Source organism: Bos indicus x Bos taurus, chromosome 17 (genome assembly GCF_003369695.1).
Source record: "Bos indicus x Bos taurus breed Angus x Brahman F1 hybrid chromosome 17, Bos_hybrid_MaternalHap_v2.0, whole genome shotgun sequence".
NCBI classification, from domain to species: Eukaryota; Metazoa; Chordata; class Mammalia; order Artiodactyla; family Bovidae; genus Bos; species Bos indicus x Bos taurus.
Window position 1 is genome coordinate 19,478,038 of NC_040092.1, and position 18,709 is coordinate 19,496,746.

The window sequence follows — 18,709 nt, forward strand, 5'->3', positions numbered from 1 at the left end:
TAATTTTCAGCATTACTTTGCTAGCGTGAGATGAATGCAATTGTGTGGTAGTTTGAACATTCTTTGGCATTGCCTTTCCTTGGGATTGGAATGAAAACTGACCTTTTCTGATCCTGTGGCCACTGCTGAGTTTTCCAAATTTGCTGGCATATTGAGTGCAGCACTTTCACACCATCATCTTTTAGGATTTGAAATAGCTCAGCTGGAATTCCATCACCTCCACTAGCTTTGTTCATAGTGATGCTTCCTAAGGCCCACTTGACACTCCAGGATGTCTGGCTCTAGGTGAGTGATCACACCATCCTGATTATCTGGGTCTTAAAGATCTTTTTTGTATAGTTCTTCTGTGTATTCTTGCCACTTTTTCTTAATATCTTTTGCTTCTTTTAGGTCCATACCATTTCTGTCCTTTGAGCCCACTTTGCATGAAATGTTCCCTCAGTATCTCTAATTTTCTTGAAGAGATCTCTAGTCTTTCCCATTCTGTTGTTTTCCTCTATTTCTTTGCATTGATCACTGAGGAAGGCTTTCTTATCTCTCCTTGCTATTCTTTAGAACTCTGCATTCAAATGGGTATATATTTCCTTTTCTCCTTTGTCTTTCACTTCTCTTCTTTTCGCAGCTATTTTTGAGGTCTCCTCAGACAAGCATTTTGCCTTTTTGCATTTCTTTTTCTTGGGGATGGTCTTGATCCCTGTCACCTGTACAGTGTCACAAACCTCCGTCCATAGTCCTTCAGGCAGTCTGTCTATCAGATCTAATCCCGTGAATCTATCTCTCACTTTCATTGTATAATCGTAAGGGATTTGATTTAGGTCATACCTGAATGGTCTAGTGGTTTTCCCCACTTTCTTCAATTTAAGTCTGAATTTGGCAATAAGGAGTTCATGATCTGAGCCACGATCAACTCCCGGTCTTGTTTTTGCTGACTGTACAGAGCTTCTCCATCTTTGTTTGCAAAGAATATAATCAATCTGATTTTGGTGTTGACCATCTGGTGATGTCCATGTTTAGAGTCTTCTCTTGTGTTGTTGGAAGAGGGTGTTTGCTATGACCAGTGCATTCTCTTGGCAAAACTCTCTCAGTCTTTGCCCTGCTTCATTCTGTACTCCAAGGCCAAATTTGTCTGTTACCCCAGGTATTTCTTGACTTCATACTTTTGCCTTTCAGTCCCCTATAATGAAAAGGACATCTTTTTTGGGTGTTAGTTCTAGAAGGTCTTGTAGGTCTTCATAGAACCATTCAACTTTGGCTTCTTCAGCATTACTGGTTGGGGTATAGATTTGGATTACTGTGATATTGAATGGTTTGCTTTGGAAATGAACAGAGATCATTCTGTCGTTTTTGAGATTGCATCCAAGTACTGCATTTCGGACTCTTTTGTTGACTATGATGCCATCATAGTCAACGCTGTCTATAGCACTTGCCAATTTCTGTAGTGTAAACATGATCTCAAACTATTGACATGAGGTCACTGAACACAGAGTTGGGATGTGTAGGCCTGTCAGCACTCACTGACCCCACCCTGGGTACAATAAGCAAATCAGTCTCATCACTTAGGCAACCTGTATTGGTATCACCTGCAGGTCCAGGGACCCACCAGCCCTGAACTTGGATGTCAAATATTTATTTGGCCGAACGAGGTCTTAGTTGAGACACATGCAATCTTCAATCTTTGTTGCAGCATGGGGGATCTTTTTTGTTAGTTGCGGCATGCTAACTCTTACTTGCGGCATGTGGGATCTAGTTCCTTTGGAGTCCTTAGCCACTGGGCCACCAGGGAAGCCCCCTGAACTTGGACGTTGGTCATTGTGCACTAGCACTGCCCTCAGGAGCCTGGCAGAAGCAAATGTAAAGTATCTGGAGATGAAGGTAGCTTCATTCTAGGCCTCCAATTATCCCTATAAATAAATTTGGAAATACAGTGTCCAGCAAGGTTAAAGAAAATCAGGCAGATCACAAGGAAATAGGACACCATGAGTAAGAACTAGCAGAAACAGACTCTCAGAAACTTCAAATATCAATGGTCAGACACAGACTATTAAACACCTGTGCTTTGTTGAAAGGAAGAAGTGTAAAAATATCTGCAGGAGACAGGAAACTATAAAAAGTGCCACACTAGATTTATAAAGAACATTTGTAGAGAGCTTTGTAGTTTAATCGGAGATGAAAAACATACATGCCTTCAGGGGCCATGCGGTAACACAAATGAGTACAGTGACTAGGTGACACATTGGTGACCTGGGGAGCTGTATCCAAAGGGTACAGGGCTCCTCAGCTCCAGCTGATTGTTGCCATGTGGCACACAGTGCCCAGTTTGCAGATCTGACATGTCTATAGAAGCTGGATGTTTGGATTTCTTTTTATTGTGGTCAAATACACATAACATAAAATGGACCACTGTGGGACCTCCTTGGCAGTCCAGTGGTTACGGCTCAGCGCTTTCACTGCCAAGGGCCTAGGTTTGATCCTTGGTTGGGGAATTAAGATCCTGCAAGCTGAGTGGCACAGTGAAAAAAAAAAAAAAAAAAACCAACTCACCAAACACTGTAACAATTTAAAGGTATACAATTCAGTGGCATAAAGCACATTCACAGTCATCATTATCTTCTTTCAGAACTTTTTTTCATCACCCCTCCACCCCCAGAAAGGAAACTCCATACGCATTTGAAGTCACTTCCCATTCCCTACTCCCCACAGTCCCTGGCAACCACCAATCTGGTTTCTGTATCTATGGATTTGCCTAGCTTAGATAACTCGTGTAAGTGGAATCATATGATATTTGTCCTTTTGTGACTGGCTTCTTTCACTTAGGATGTTTTCAAAGTTCATCCATGCTGTGGCATGTATCAGTACTTCATTCCTTTTTAATGACTGAATAATATCCCACTGTATTAAATACGCACATTTGTCCATTCATCATTCAGTATTTGGATTTTAAAATATATCTTCTACTTTTGATTCAAATGTATGTTTTTAAATGTTATGTGTAACTTTAAGCATGTATCTGCTGGCCAGGTAAGTCAGAGCACCAGTGATATGGACCTGTGTTTTATGACCTGCTGTGACATGCTTTCCCATGTAGTCCTCACATTAGGAACGTGGGGTTCAGGATGGTAAAAGGACATGCCTAGGAAAAGGCCTTCAGTGGAGCTTCCACTCCATAGCGCCAGAAAATTCTCTACCCCACACCAAAACCTTGGGGCAAAGGGCTTGGTTTAAGAATGAGTGGTAGTCACACACCTAGCTCACAGCTTGTTGGGCTAGTTGATCTCCAAGGCACTGGGTTTACTGGCAGGGGTCATTCTCTTTCCGGAACATCCATCTGGGCACGAACCCGCTCTGTTCAATACCAGTTTAGCTGCAGCTGAGCACAAGGATGGCTTATCCCGGTAATTGTAGATTGGTGCAGAGCTGTCTTGAGGCACCGCGGGGAAGACACCAGCCCAGAAGTCCTCCTCGTAGCCGGCCAGTCTACTTTACCTGCCAGGGTCATTTGTGCGGTAGCAGCAGCTGGGCTGAGCCCGGAACTTACATCAGGTGTGGCTTAAGCTCAAATGTGGTTCTAGGACAGAAACTCCAGCGTGGGCCCGCTTCCCTTATTTATGGCGAGGGCAACTTATCACTAGAGGCAATGTCTAAGAGCCCCTCTTGAAATGCTAATAATCATCGAGCTTCTCCTGCGCCGAAAGCTATTTAAGAAGCAAGGTCGAATGTCTCTCGTGGTCACCCCAAGCTCATTTCCTCCCACCCTAGTTTTCCAAAAGGACGAAAGACAGGGAAGCTACGTCCTAGCTCGCGTATTTAAACCGGGCATAAGGCCAGCAGAGGTCCGCGTTTCTCAACTCTTTCCAAGAGCACCTCCCGTCCCGAATCGGCGCCTTCAACTCTGAGAAGTCGGGAGCCCCACAGGAAACTTGCATTATTGCAGCCGCTGCCACACACTCGGGGCCGCGGACGGGCGGCCGCGCCGGCTCCCCAGGAATGCGTCCGCTCCACGGCGGGCCGGCCAGCCGGCCCGCTCTCCACGGGGGACCCCTCGGCACCTGCGGCCTCCGAGTAAGTGTCCGTGCGCACCTCCGCCCGCCAGCCCGCCTCCCCCACTACCCCGCGTGCCCGGAGCCGGGGGTAGCCAGGAGCCCCTCGTCACCTCCCCGGGGAGCGGGGGTCGCGGGCGCCTCCCCCGGGTGGGCGGAGAGGCTGCCGGCGCTGCTCCGCGGCGGCGGCGCCCGGAGGCCGCACTAGCGGCGGCCGCGGCGGCGCTGCTCCCCCTGCTTGGTGCAGCTGCCGCCCGGCGCTTGCGCACTGGGCCCTGGGCGCGCGGCGGCACCAGGCTTTGTGTGTGTGTGTATGTGTGCGAGTGTGTGTGTGTGTCCGTGTGTGAGTGAGTGAGCGGGCGGGCGGGCGCGAGTGTGGCCGCCGCGGAGCGCGAGCAGGACCCGGCGGGCGCGCTCCCCCAGCCTCTCTCTCCCCGCCAGAACCATGTCGGGCAGGTCGGTTCGAGCCGAGACCAGGAGCCGGGCCAAAGATGATATCAAGAGGGTCATGGCGGCTATCGAGAAAGTGCGCAAATGGTAAGCGGAGGCGCCGGCTCGTTCGCTCGCCGGCTCGGCGCCGCGGCCGCCCCGAACCCCGAAACCAGATACAAAAAGCCGGCGGGGCGCAGCGCCCCGGGCCGCCCGCGGGCCCGGGAGTTGGAGAGGGCGGGCAGCGCGCGAGCCGGGTCACCTGTGCGCGGCGGGGGCCGCGGCCGCTGCCCAGGTGCGCTCGCGCCTGTCGCCCACCTGGCGCGGCGGCGGCAGCCTGGAGGCGACAGGCGCCCCGGGCCGGGCGGTGGAGCAGCGGGCAGTCCCCGGCGCAGCGCTTGGCTCCCGGGAGGGGGGCTCGGGGCCGGCCCCAGAAGCCATTTCGTTTTGTGCAAGTCACATGAAAGCGGCTTCCCGCGCGCCGGGGCCGCGATGCCGGCGGCGGAGGGGAGAGCGCGAGCTCCATTGTGCAGGCACCGAGCGGGCCGCCGCCGTCTCCGTCTCCTCCCCGCGCGCCCCGGGCGGCGCAGCGCCGGCCCCCGCGCCCTTGCCCGCGCCGGGCCTCCCTCTCTCCCTCCCTCCCCGGCTGGCTCGCTTGCTCGCTCCCCGCCTCCCAGGCTCGGCGCCCTCGAGTCTGCGGAGTTTGTAGAGCGCGAGCCGTTTAAATTTAGCGCTTTGGGCTGCCTGGAGAGAGGGCTCTTGGCGACGAAGAAAGATGGGGGCGAGCGCGAGGAGGAAACGCTGGCTGCGGCCGCGGGGCCCGGGGCTCCTGGCGCCCCCCACCCCCCTTCCCGCCCAGCTCTGCCGGGACCCGGGCTCGGGGGCTCGGGCGAGCTAACGTTTGGGGCCAGACCCCGGTCCTGGGCCGCGTGTGCTGCTCCAAACCCGGCGGTTCGTGTTTGTTTTGCAGAGAGAGCTGTTGTTTTTGTTCTCTGCGCCGGGGGCGAGGGGGACTCGGGTGTCGGGCCGTGCGGTTTCTCCGGCTCACGTTAGATTCCGTCCGGCGTGGCCTGGTTGTAATTAATACGACTGAACGTTTCCCCGGCCTCGTCCGGGTCTGTCTCGGAATCGGCCCGAGGGCCAGGCCCGAGACGGCAGCCGATCGTCAGGTTGGGGCAGACTTGTTGAAAACTCCCGGCTCCTGGATTTCAACTTTATTATTTTTTTCCCACGGCTTCACCAGGGTCAGGGAGGGAGAAGAGCCGCCGCGACGTTCGAGTGTCAGTGCCCGCGGGCTCATTCTGACCCTTTATTTAAAGCCTGAAAACCCGGCAAGGCCCCGTGGCGGGCTCTGTTTATGTTTAGGGGTGTCATTTCTCAAGTAACGCCTGGGTCTCTCAAAACCACTGGGGGCGAGCCTCCAGTCTAGCCGTGTCACAAGTTAGCTGTCCTTTCTGAGTCAAACCCAACAAAAAAGGCAAGAGGAAAATCAATAAAGTCCACGTGCTCCCGGGCCTCCTATGGAAAGGGCTGTCTGCAGATGGCCGGATGCCCAGCCGAGGGCTGGGTTTGGCTCCAATGGGACAAAGAATTTTCAGAACCGTGAGAAGGGGAGGCCTTCCAAAGTTGAGATCCAAGTCTTCCCTGCCGTGGGAGCTCCCCTGACGCGCAGGGCGCCGAGTGCCGGGACTGGAGCCATTTAAAAATGGCAGAAACAGCTGCAGGCCAAAACACACACAGGAAAAACAAGCCCACCACCCCCTCTCCAGCGGGATTCTCAGAGGCAAGGCTGGAGTTGTCCCCTGCCTGAGCGCCTAGGCAAAGAAAGAGCTGTTGTCTGGGCCTGAGTTCCTTCTGTTACCAGCCTAGAGGTGAGAAAGGGGTGGGGGCACGCTGCCTTTCTGTGCTTCGGGAGGCCTGGTGGGGCCTTCTGCCCCAGGTTCCCAGCCTGGCAGAGGCCCCTGCACCCTGACAGCTGCTCCTGGAGGGCCCACCCGCCAGCTGCTCTGCTGGGAGGGCAGATGGAGCTGTGGGGTTTTCCACCCTGGGGGCCCCAGAGCAGCCAGCCTGGAAGCCTTAAGTGCTGCTGAGCAGGCTCTGGTTTGAGGGGGGAGGGGAGGAGAACCTGTCTCCCTCCCTTTTTGTGTTTTGGGAAACTAGGAGTCAAGTACATTAAACACCTCAGACTTTGGGATCTTATGACTGGACTTCCAGTTCACTTCCTTGCTGTGACTTTGGGCTAACCACATAACTTCTCTAACCATGACAGCAAAGGGTCCCTGTGTGCCTTCTCCCCTCCTGGAATAATACCATGTCGCCAAAAGCACTTAATCCTTCACATGGGGAGGGGTGTATGTGTGAATCTCTCAGGGGTGTGTGTGTATGTGTGTGTGTGTGTGAGTGAATCTCTCAGTCGTGTCCGACTCTTTGCGACCCCATGAACTATAGCCCGCCAGGCTCCTCTGTCCATGGAATTCTCCAGGCAAGAATACTGGAGTGGGGAGCCATTTCCCTGGCCATTAAATGCTGCCTTTATTGTCAGGTAGAAGCTTGGTTTTGCTGATTTTTTTTCCCTCCTGCCCATTCTAAGCAAAAGGGACTTTACCTTATTTCATAGGTTTCCCCAGCACCAAGAAGCCAAATCCTACCCTCGCTCTGCCTTTAGAATGTGTCTTCCAGTCAGCCCTTGTGGTTTGGGGTTGTTTATTAACTCTGTGGCCACCAACCGTGTCTGGGACGTCCTACTGGCTGGGACACTGGGTTGCCAGATTTAGCAAATAAAATTACAGGACACCCAGTTAAATTTGAATTTCAGATAAACAACAAAATAATATTTTTAAATATATATATATATATATATAGTGTGTAAGTGTGTCCCATGCACTGTTTGGGACATACTTATACTAAAAAATATTATTCACTGTTTATCTGAAATTAACTCAACATCCCGTTTCTCTCTTTTTTTAAAAAATTCAGAATGGAGGTGCCTAGCATACCACTCAGCCTGTAAGCCTAGGGTGGTGTTTCTCAGTCCCGGTGACCCCTAAAAATCCCCCCTTCTGCCAAGCCCTACCCTTCCCCTCCTCTGGAAAAAGCCAGCAGCCAGCTTGTGGCCGCCCTGTCCATAGCTACCGGCTATTTCTCCTCTCCTTTCTGTTTGATACCCCAGCGAGGCCAGCTGGTGGAGTGCAAGGCAGCCAGATCATGGCTGAAGGAAGAACAAAATGGTGGGCTCCTCTGGGGGGAAACTGGGGCAGGGTTAGGAGGCCTGGTGCAGGTGGAGAAGAGAGGGAAGTGGGAGTCATTGGCAGGCGGTAAAAGGCTTGAGCCTTGAAGTAGGCTTAGGCCCAGGGACCCCTGGGACTGCGGTCTGAAGGGTCCCTCAGTGACTTGTGGAGCCGAAGAGAGGCCTGTTCCCCGAGCCCTCCCACGGTCCCTAGGGGCGGGGGGTTTGACTGTGCCTAGACTCTCCTCAGTACCTGCAGGGGACCCTCCTGCCAGGCACAGGGCGGGTCAAGCGGGCCTGGGCCTAGTTAGGATGAAGCCAGCCATAGCTAGACCTTCTCTGGCATCAAGGACTACCCCTGGGAAGTGGAGAGGAAGTGATGGCTTCAGAGCTGTCTTTTCGGGAGTCATGTCTCCCTGGCTGGCCAGCGCTCGGAGCTGACCCTGAGGGAACATTAGGAATTGGCCTCAGCTTGGAGGATCTAGGGAGAGGGGTGCTCGTAGTTTACACAGGAGCTTGTGCTGGGATGGGGTGTTTGGGGCTGTATTCCTCCAGCTGACTCCTTTTGTTCAGAAACCCACCTGGCGGGGAAGAGACAGGCACTTCAGCCTGGCTGGTTACAGGAGGGCTCCGGGCGTGCCCGTCAAAGGCCAGGTCGGGCTGCAGCCTGGAGGTTGTGGTGAATCCAGTCCTGTGCCTAGAGGTGGTGAGACTCAGGGGTCTGAGAGAGCCAAGGGCCCCATCTTGAGAGAGGCACTGCTCCTCAGGGCGTGCGGGTCCCTCATGGCCATCTTGTGTTTTTGAGAATGGCCAGCAATCTGGATTTGAATGTGGGGTTTGACTTGTTTGTTGGTTTTATTTTTCCAAGTCTGGCAATGGACTCTTATTTTTTAAAGCACCATATAGACCAGACAAAATGTGCCTCTTGGCCGCTCGTCTACCACCACAAATGTTAGGGGATAAGTACAGGGTAATACACTCCTTGGGGGTTGAGGGGGCTGCGAGTCCTAGGGTGATGGGTTTGGAGCTGGTGGTAGGAACGCTTCGCTGCTCCTCTAGGTTCGTATGTCGTTTCCTAAGGCGCTGCCGAGCCGCTGGCTTGATGACACACCCAACACTCCCTGGACATGTCTACAAAGTACCGGGTTCTCACTCAGCATCTTGCCCCTGAACTCCAGGGCCTGTCTCTCCCTGGGAGGCTGCCGGCTGGACTGCAGACTGTGATCAGAGTCTCAGCGCTCTTCCCTCTGACCCCTGGCCCCTCAGTGCCTACACCTAGAACTGGAACTAAAGAGCAGTTTCTAATGCCTGGAGCGAGTTGGGACCTGGGTCCAAGGGAGGCAACCAGAACCCGGCCGTGTTCCGCTCAGAACCTGCGGGGCCTGTAACCTCCCTGGACGGCACCTGCGACTTGCCACGTTCATCTCGGCTCACGTGTGGCCTGCGAAGCCCAGGTCTGGCACCCTTTACACCCTGAGAGGTGTCCTGTGTATTGCAAGTCAGTTACTTTTTTTTTCTGTTTTAAACACAATCAAGCCTTGGATCTGACCTACCGGGGCCTGGGCAGAAGAAACCAGCTTGTGAGGAGTGAGTGCCTGTGGCCCTTTGGGTGGGATTGGAGCAGTTTGTGCCTCTTTGTCCAGCTTCTGTGGCTGATGAGCTCTATGGAGTCATTTCTTAGTGTTTTTCACGGGAGACAGAATACCAGGGGTCACAGCCCACGTCCAACCGCGGTTCTGCCATTGCGGTAGCTGCGTGACCGTGAACTAGTGGTATAACTTCTCTGGGCCTCCCGTTTCCTCATCTGTAAAGCAGGATGACAATAGTTCCCCTCTGATAGGCCTGTGTAAATAAAGCATTTGGCATGAAGTAAGCTCTCAGCACACAAAGGCTATTGTGATGGCTGCCTTGTCACCGAGGTTGTTTCTTGGAATGTCTCTGTCCCTTCCAGGCACCTTCTGGTTATTCAGAATGGAGATGGGGAAAGACTGGGGTTGTGGGTCATCCATCCTGCCTCCAGGAGGTTGGGGACAGGTGGATGGTGACTTAGGTACCTGCCTTTATTTAATTCTCTCAAGGCTTAAAGGGACAGGGCTGGGGGCTGGGGGAGCTACTCCAGAAAGCAGCGTGGCAGGGAGGTGTGAACACTGGTGAGAATGACTCCACCTCCCCCTACCTCAGTTTCTTTAACAAACAGGAAAGGTGACTATTTACTGTCACCAGAGATTATGGGAAAATTAAAGCAAGTGTGTGTAGTGCTTATCACACAGAAGGCACTAGAAACGGTCACAGTAGAATTGTTGTTGTTGTTTTGTCGCCCAGTTGTGTCCAACTCTTTGCGACATCATGGACTGCAGCAGGCCAGGCCTCCCCGTCCCTCACCATCTCCCAAAGTTTGCCCAAGTTCATGTCCATTGCATCGGTGAGGTCATCCAGCCATCTCATCCTTTGACGCCCTCTTCTCCCTCTGCCCTCAGTCTTTCCCAGCATCAGGGCCATTTCCAGTGAGTTGGCTGTTTGCATCAGATGACCAAACCAAAATACTGGAGCTTCAGCTTCAGAATCAGTCCTTCCAATGAGTATTCAGAGTTGATCTCCCTTAAGGTTGACTGGTGTGATCTCCTTGCAGTCCAAGGGACTTTCAGAAGTCTTCTGCATAGTAGGATAAATGTTGATAAAAGCCAGGCCCTAGGGACTTCCCAGGCAGTCCAGTGGTTAGGACTCAGTGCTTCCACTGCAGGGGGTTAGGATTCGATTCCTGGTTGGGGAACTGAAAAAAAAAGCCAGGCCTTAGCTTCTTCCAGCAGAGGACTTTGGGAACCATGCAGGCACAGTTTGGGGCGTGGAAGTGTCTGTGGTTTTGGTTAGCTGGGTCCCCAGAAGTCCCGGTGGTGGGTTGGTGCCAGCTGGTGGGAATGTGTCCCTTTAGCTCGGTCTACTTTCCCATGGAGGGGAGGACCCAAGGCCAAGGTCTTGGCGGGGAGGCTGGACAAGGTGTCCGCAGCCGCTCGTAATTCTCAGCTCTGGTGCAACCCCTGTTGCTAAAATTGCTGAGGTCTCCTGGCTGCCATGCCACCTGCAGCAGGTGTGTGTCTGGCCCCGACATCATCTCATGGGGCCCTTGAATCAGCTGATTTCCTTAGCGTGACCTCCCACGTCTCTGAGACGGCAGAGTCTGGTGCTGGGAATGTGGACTCCAGAGCCCCAGCGACCTGGTTGGAATCCCAGCCTTTCTTCTGGGGGAGCTTTCCCTGAGCCTCTGTTTCCTCAGGCATGTGGTCTCTGGTTGTCACCCCTAGTGCTAGGGGCAGGAAGCTACAGGACCTGATTTTTAGGCTGTGAGAGGTCGGGACCAAACTTGGGAGGCTGGGGTGATTACTAGAGGAGGAAGATGATGCTTGGAGTAGAGAGGTGGGAGGAGAGAGTGGTCATTATCATTACCTTTGGTGAAAACTAGTCACTCGCTTTCCTTCCCATGGCTTGTGGCTTACTTCTCACTGTCAACCTGCCTTTGACAACTGTGCCCCAGGCGTTCAGGATGCAGCTGAGGGTGGGTCAGGGGCAGCGGTGCAGATATTAGAAGCTGAGACCCTGAACTCAAGCCCATCTCTGAGTGTAGGGTCTCGGAGCAACCTCCCACCTGGCTGCTGCCCTCCGCCCGGGCCGAGCTTCCTGTCGCCATCCTTGAGCATCAGTGTCTGGGGGCCGAGGCCACTGGGCATCCAGGTTTGCCCCCGTGCTGATCAAACTGGCACTCGCCCGGAAGAGCCTGGGGAACTGGCACTCATGCTCTCTGCTCCCGCCTCCCTTCCCAGGACCTCAGAGGACTTGCCAGGAGGGCGGGGCGAGCCCCTGGATGCCCTTGTTGAAGACCCTCCCACCCCACCCTAGCCCCACTGGAGGAAATGCCCTGTTGGTCTGACGATCTCTCTGCTGTCCAGAGGGCTCAGGTGGCCCAGTTTTCTGGTTCCCTTCATCCAGAGGAATCATCCCAGTGGCAGTGACCTGCCCCCACTCCCATCTTACCAAGCACTTCTACCCAAATACAAGAAAGTGTCCACATGCTTTGTCTCCCGTAATTCTTGTGGCCACCTGGAGAGGTTGACAACCCCATGTGGTCCAAAAGATAGGGAAACTGAGGCTCTGGCTGGTGAAGTGACTTACCCTCGGCGGTGGGGGGCAGGATGGGGGGATCCCAGCCAGTGCTGGGATTCACACCTGCGTCTGCATGATCCAGAGACGTTCTCTCAGCCCCACCTGGGGTAGTTGCTGTGTCACAGCTGCTCCAAGGGCATGTGGCCCACACCCCCCACCAGCGTGAGCAGGGGTCCACCCCAGAAGCCCCCTGGTAACGGGTTCTTCCTCGTCCTCTGCAGGGAGAAGAAGTGGGTGACTGTGGGTGACACATCCCTGCGAATCTACAAGTGGGTCCCCGTGACGGAGCCAAAGGTTGACGATGTGAGTATGGGAGCTGGTCCCTGGAGTGGGGCTGCCCGTCCACGCTCCCCACCATGGCGACAGGGGACTGGCTGTCCACTGCCACCCTCCATGTGGGGACCTGGGGGCAGAACACTTGGAAAGCAGAAGGATCCAGCTTGGGGCTGGAGAGGCTGCTGGATCTACCCCTCCCCCAGTAGTCTACCCCTCCCCCATAGTCCAGCCTGAGTTTGGCCCTCAGAGAAGGGGGGAGTGTCCCCTGCAAGTCGCCTCTTCCGACAGGAGCCCTACGATTTGCCCCACACTTGAGCGCCAAGGTGTCCCCTCTCATAGACTGAGCACCATGGTTTTGGGGTGGGCATGGTGGTACCTGCAGACAGGCAGGCCCTCCGCCATCATCGTAGGGCCATTCCTGGCCCCTGACCATCTGTCAGACATTACTTCGTGGAGTTGAGCTCTGTATCCACCCTGTACAAAGGAAGACACTAACTCAGAGAGGCAAAGCCATTTCCCCAGAGTCACACAGCAACTGTCAGATCTGTCTGACTCCAAAGCACATATTCTCTACTCTTGGAGAGCCTTCTGGGGGTTGGAGCTGCTGGTGAAGGGTGACCCCAGAGAGTGGCGCAGAGAAGCCTGGGCACTTAGTTGTTAAGGGGAGGGTTCCAGGCGGAGCGATGACTGTGACCACTAGGGGGAGCCCTGGTGTCTGTGCCTAATCTTAAATTTAGTCCAATTGCTCAGTCCTGTCCCACTCTTGGCAACCCCATGTACTGCAGCATGCCAAGCTTCCCTGTCCATCACCAACTCCCGAACCCTACTCAAATTCATGTCTATCACATCGGTGATGCCATCCAACCATCTCATCCTCTGTCATCCCCTTTTCCCACCTTCATTCTTTACCCGCATCAGGGTCTTTTCCAATGAGTCGGTTCTTCGCATCAAGTGGCCAAAGTATTATAGTTTCAGCTTCAGCACCAGTCCTTCCAATGAATATTCAGGACTGATTTCCTTCAGGATTGACTGCTTGGATCTCCTCGCAGTCCAAGAGACTCTCAAGAATCTTCTCCAACACTGCAGTTCAAAAGCATCAATTCTTTGGCACTCAGCTTTCTTTATGGTCCAACTCTCACATCCATACATGACTGCTGGAAAAACCATAGCTCTGACTAGACAGATCTTTGTTGCCAAAGTAATGTCTTTGCTTTTTAATATGCTGTCCTAATTTTAGGGATTGATGGCTGGCAGCTGCCCCACATCACAGATAGTTTTGCAGCTCTTTGGCTCCCAGGCAGGTTACCCTCAAAGACCCCCGGGTCAGCTACTATCATTTCCAGTCAAAATCCAGAATGGTCCGACCAACTAGCCTCCCCGTGGGCTGTTCCTTTGGCCTGGAGTGCCGTCCCTGCTCATGCGAGGGTGGCTCACACTGACATACGTGCTTCCAGTCGTGACAGTATGCATGATTGGTAGGTTACTAGGGACCTAAGGAGGGGCAGGGAATTCCCTGGCGGTCCAGTGGTTAGGACTCGGTGCTTCCACTACCGAGGACCCAGGTTCGATCCTTTGGTCAGGAAACTAAGATCCCACATGCCACGTGGCTTGGCCAAAAAAATAAAAAAGGCAGGGCAAAGCCTCCCTCCGCCATTTCCAATGACCTACCCCACAAGTCTGGGGTCTCCAGACAGGGCTGAGGCACTGTTCTTGACCCTTTGATCACATGTTAGCCCCTAGGTGAGTCGACACTGGGCTGAGATGGCGGTGGCGTGTCGTCCCCTCTGGTCCTGGCCTGGCTCATGGAGCCACCAGGGCTGCTTTACCCCAGAGGCACCAACACAGACCATCACGGCCTTCAGTGTGGGCCATTCCAGAGGGAGAGCAGAGTGCGGCCAGCCTCCTGGAAGGCAGCTTCTGGCTCCTGCCCATGTCTGCGCCTTGCACATCATTAGGTGTTGTATAAACGCCGGTTGCATTTGAGAAGATGTGGTCCCTGCTCTCAAGGAATTTATAATCTCGTTGGGGGAAGATAATTATAGAATAGCATGAAACAGACATCAGGGAAGCGCCAAATGGATTGTGATCAAGGAGAAAACGTAATCGATGGGGTTTTGGGAAGGACAGGGCAGCCCAGGGCTGGACAGAGACCTCTAGCTGTGGAGTTGGACAGGATAGCCTCAATTAACCTGTGATTCCAGACAGGTGACCCCACCTTGCTGGGTCTTAGTCCCCTCTTTTGTGCACTGGAGCATTACTATCTGGCTCCTGGGGTTTTCTGCAACAGAGCAAAGGCAGTATATCATATGGGAAGAACTTAGCTCAGCGTGGCTGTGCAGACGGCGCTTAGATGCTAATTCGTTGTCATCTCTGAGCTGAGATGTACAATATTCCTGCCCGCTCCCTCTCAGGCGATGGGTCCCACTCCTGGCTGAGCACTTGATCCCTTGGGAGTCTCGACAAAATGCAGGTTCCCAGGTGCCACCCCAGACAGCTGAATCTGCATCTCTGATGGTGGTGGCTGGGAATCTGCATTGGAAAAGGACAGCTTTTCATGTTTTTAAATGCCCATTAATGGCATGGTTATATCATTTTTTTTCTTCAGAATTTTCTTGAAATTTTTATTCTCTTAAATAGGTAAAACATGTTACAAGATTCAAATGTTACTTATAAACCCTTTTTAAAAAAACAACTATGACAATTCACCTGCATAAAATTCACGCTTTTAAATTGTGCCAGCCAATGTTGGTATGTTCACAGTGCTGCAACCATCATCACTGTAATTCCAGAATGTTCTCATTAACCCATAAAGAATAAGGAAAACTCATACTGTCCTGAAGATCCTGGAGTCAACTATCTGTCTCTGTATATTTGCATATTCTTTAAATGTTACTTTATTTTTTTAATAGCCTTATCTTTTTAAAAAAATATATTTTCTATTTATTTGGCTGTACTGGCTCTTAGTTGCAGCATGTGGGACCTAGTTCCTTGACCAGGGATCGAACCCTGGCCCGCCGACTTGGGAGCTCAGAGTCCCAGCCACTGGCCCACCAGGGAAGTCCCCAGTATTATCTTTTTGTAAATCTGCATCCCATTCCCATGAGTACCTCCGACCCCCCCCAGCTCTCTTCCTTGGAGACGACCGATGTTCATGTATCCTTCCAGGGAGCGTGTGCATGTGCACACCCACCCACACACGCACACACACACACACACACACACACACACACATTCCTTTATGCTCTTCCTTTACCACCAATGGCAGCATCCTGTTCATGTGTTCTGCGTCTTTTATACATCTCGGGGATACTAAAATATTTTAATATGTGGATATTTCTGTGGATCTTTCTGCATTTGTATGGAAGAGCTTCCCTGGCGTCTGTAATTGGTGCATACCGTTGCAGTGAATGAATGTACTGAACTTTGTTTAACAAGACTTTTTCCAATGGAGGCAGTTAGGTTGTTTCCAACACAGTCCCACATGGAACTTCCCTGGTGGTCCAGTGGCTAAGACTCCATGCTCCCAATGCAGGGGACCCAAGTTCAATCCCTGGTCAGGGAACTAGATCCCACATGATACAACTAAAGATCCCGAATGTTACAACTAAGACCTGGTGCAGCCAAATAAATAAGTTAAAAAAAAATGGAACCACATGTAAAGAGCATCCCCTTCACCCCTGCTTCCTCCCTGGGCTTTCCCTCCTCACCTGGTCTCCAGAGTTGGGTCAGAAGTCAGCTGACTGTCTTTAAGGAAGGCAGTGTCTGGGGCCTAGTAGAAGTGCACGAGCTGGCTTTTCCATCCCTCACCTGGCATTCCTGTACCAGCTTCGGGCTGAGGGACCACGGCCTTTTCACCAGGGGAAATTCCCACCAGCCAGGGTGTTTGCAGGCCTGCGGGGTAGCCCCTACAAGCAAGGTGGTGTTACCCCCAGCATCGCCAGCCCACCCCCCAGAAACTTCCCCTCCACAGGGCTCCTTGATCCCAAAGCAAGGGGACCCCCCTCGTGGGACATGTTCAAAGGCAGGCCGGTGGAGCCCTCCAGAGATGTGGGAGCTCCAAGATGCGTCCTCGGAATAAAATACTCATCCCGTTCCCCAGGGTCTCACTTGTGTGTGCAGACATGGACAATTCAGTGACTCGGTTTCTGCATCACTTTTCTCCTCCAGAAAAACAAGAACAAGAAGAAGGGCAAAGATGAGAAGTGTGGCTCAGAGGTGACCACGCCGGAGAACAGCTCCTCCCCGGGAATGATGGACATGCATGGTGAGCTTCGCGCGGCCGCCGGCCGGGCCCGTCTCCTGCCCGGAGCGCTCGGCTGTGTTTTTGTTTTGCCAGCAGGTTTGTTCACATTCCAGGCCAGGGGTAGGAGGGCTGGGCAGGCTGGGCAGGACCGGGAGGCCCCAGTGCCAAGGAAGAGGCTCATCGGAGGAGAAGAAGCTTCTTTTCCCAGAGCAACGAGCCAAGAATCATAAAATGAGCCAGAGTGGGTCTTCCTGGAGGTCCAGGGACACCACACTTCCAGTGTAGGGGGCCCAGGTTCAATCCCCGGTCAGGGAACTCTATCCCACATGCCACAGCTAAGACCTGGTGCAGCTAAATAAGTAAATATTTTCAAAACCTGAGCCAGAAATATTAAATAAGACCTCCTTCTCACCCAGTGACACAAACCTCACAGGAGATGTTCTGTGAGTCCCATGTGCCCAGGAAGTTTTTTGGAGTAACTATCTCTTTTTCTCCTGGGCCTGACATATCATGTAAATGACTCTTGTTTCCCATTTCCTGTTTTGCTTGGGCTACTGGGAAGCTCTAACTGGATTTCTGACTTCACGTGAATCATTCTGGGACCCTGGGACTTGCCCTTCTACATTGATGGCTTAATTTCCTTTGCTGTCATATTTCAAAAGTTGTAACCAGTGTCCTATTGATCAGATCCAGGCTGGAGCATGCTTTAGCCCAGCGGTCCCCAGCATTTTTGGCACCAGGGACTGGTTTCGTGGAAGACAGTTTTTCCACGGACCAGGGGGAAGTCAAGCAGTGGGGAGTGGTTGTAAATACAGAATGAAGTTTTGCTCATTCGTCTGCTACTCCTCCCCTGCTGTGCGGCCACGGACGGGTATCGGCTCATGGCCCGGGAGTTGGGGGCCCGTGCTTTAACCAGTCTGCAAGTGTTTTGACACTGCTGGCGTTTTTTTTTTTTTTTTTCTTTTAACCTTTTTATCTTAGGAAAAGCACACATCATAAGTGTATGGCTCCATGAAATGTTCACAGACTACACACCCTTTTGTAACCGGCCCAAATCAAGACAGAAGGTTGGGACTTCCCCGGTGGCCCAGTGGCTAAGACTTTGTGCTCCCAGTGTAAGGGACCCAGGTTCGATCCCCAGTCAGGGAACTAGATCCCACATGCTACAACTATAAGATCTAAGGAGATCTGAGTGCCACCACAGATCTATTTGCCAAGCACAGCCAAATAAATATGAATAATTTTTTTTTTTTTTTTTAAAAAGAAGGTTCCCAGCAATCCACAGGGTATCCGCTCCTGGCCGTCCCCACCCCATCAAGGAGAACCACCACCTGACCTCTAACTGCAGAGATTTGAACTGGAAGTGGCTAAAAAATTGAGTTTCTGATATTTATAAACTATCAGAGATCTGCTTTTCTGCCTTCCTCTGAGGAATCAGATCTGCCAGTCCTTGGGCGTGTGAATCCTTGAGGTCACAGCCCGTTGGAGCAGAAGCAGCCGTCCCTGTGGGGAGAGCCGGCCTCACGAGGCCCACCAGGCTCACCTCCCGTTTTGTCCCGTGCCTGCCCCACTGGCCTCAGAGCTCCCAGCGCTTGCCATTCTCCGTCTCGATCCCAGTTGCTGTGTCTTTTGTCCTTCTGACCACCTGAGTTTTCTTTTTGCACAGCATAGTGGTATTAGATAAATCAACAAATAATCAAAAGGGAACCTTGGCTGGATCTAGTTCCTAATCCTCCGGGTCCAGGGCTGTCTTAACTGGGGGAAGGGAGCCTAGCAGACTTCCCCGTTCGCACAAACTGACTAGTCTGGAAGACAGTCACAAGCTCTGAGGGCAAGGATTCTTGCTGGTTGCCAAACTGGCTTCAGAAAAAAGCAGAGGCGGGTGTTTGCTGACGGTTAACATGTCAAGAAAGTCACACACACTCACACAACACACACCTGGACCCCAACTAGCCATACAGTCATAATCAAGATGCATTTCATTTTCAAAAACAGCTTTTTGGGGACTTCTCTGGTGGTCCAGTGGCTAAGACTCTGCACTCCCAAAGCAGGAGGCCCAGGTTCGATCCCTGGTCAGGGAACTAGATCTCATATGACACAAGACCCGGCACAGCCAAATAAATATGAAAAAACAAAGAAATAGGTATTTGAGTTGGGGCATACCCTGTCTCCCTGGGGCTGGTCAGCATCCCTACCCTCTGGGTACCAAGGAGAGCCCTGGCCTGGCTTGGTTTCAGTTCATTCATAGAATTACAGGTGAGAACCTTTAGAGCAGAGAGCCAGATTCCACCTGGATTCTAATGTGACTCTGCTAGGATCGCCTCTAGATGATCATGAGCTAGT

General features: G+C 52.6%; 1 protein-coding gene across 4 annotated transcripts in view; it reads left to right on the plus strand.

Moving 5' to 3' along the window:
• Nucleotides 1-3,208: 3,208 nt before the first annotated feature.
• Nucleotides 3,209-18,709, plus strand: part of BCL7A (BCL7A, BAF complex component) — a 31,240-nt gene continuing 15,739 nt past the window's right edge. Inside the window, exons 1-4 of one of the 4 annotated variants that reach the window (XM_027566869.1) lie at nucleotides 3,209-4,059; nucleotides 4,479-4,574; nucleotides 12,069-12,150; nucleotides 16,291-16,387. In XM_027566869.1, coding sequence (XP_027422670.1) covers nucleotides 4,483-4,574; nucleotides 12,069-12,150; nucleotides 16,291-16,387 — 271 coding nt within the window. In that variant the 5' untranslated portion in view covers nucleotides 3,209-4,059; nucleotides 4,479-4,482. Of the gene's footprint in view, nucleotides 4,060-4,319; nucleotides 4,575-12,068; nucleotides 12,151-16,290; nucleotides 16,388-18,709 lie in introns of those variants that run through there. The other 3 variants (XM_027566870.1, XM_027566872.1, XM_027566871.1) reach the window with 3 other exon arrangements.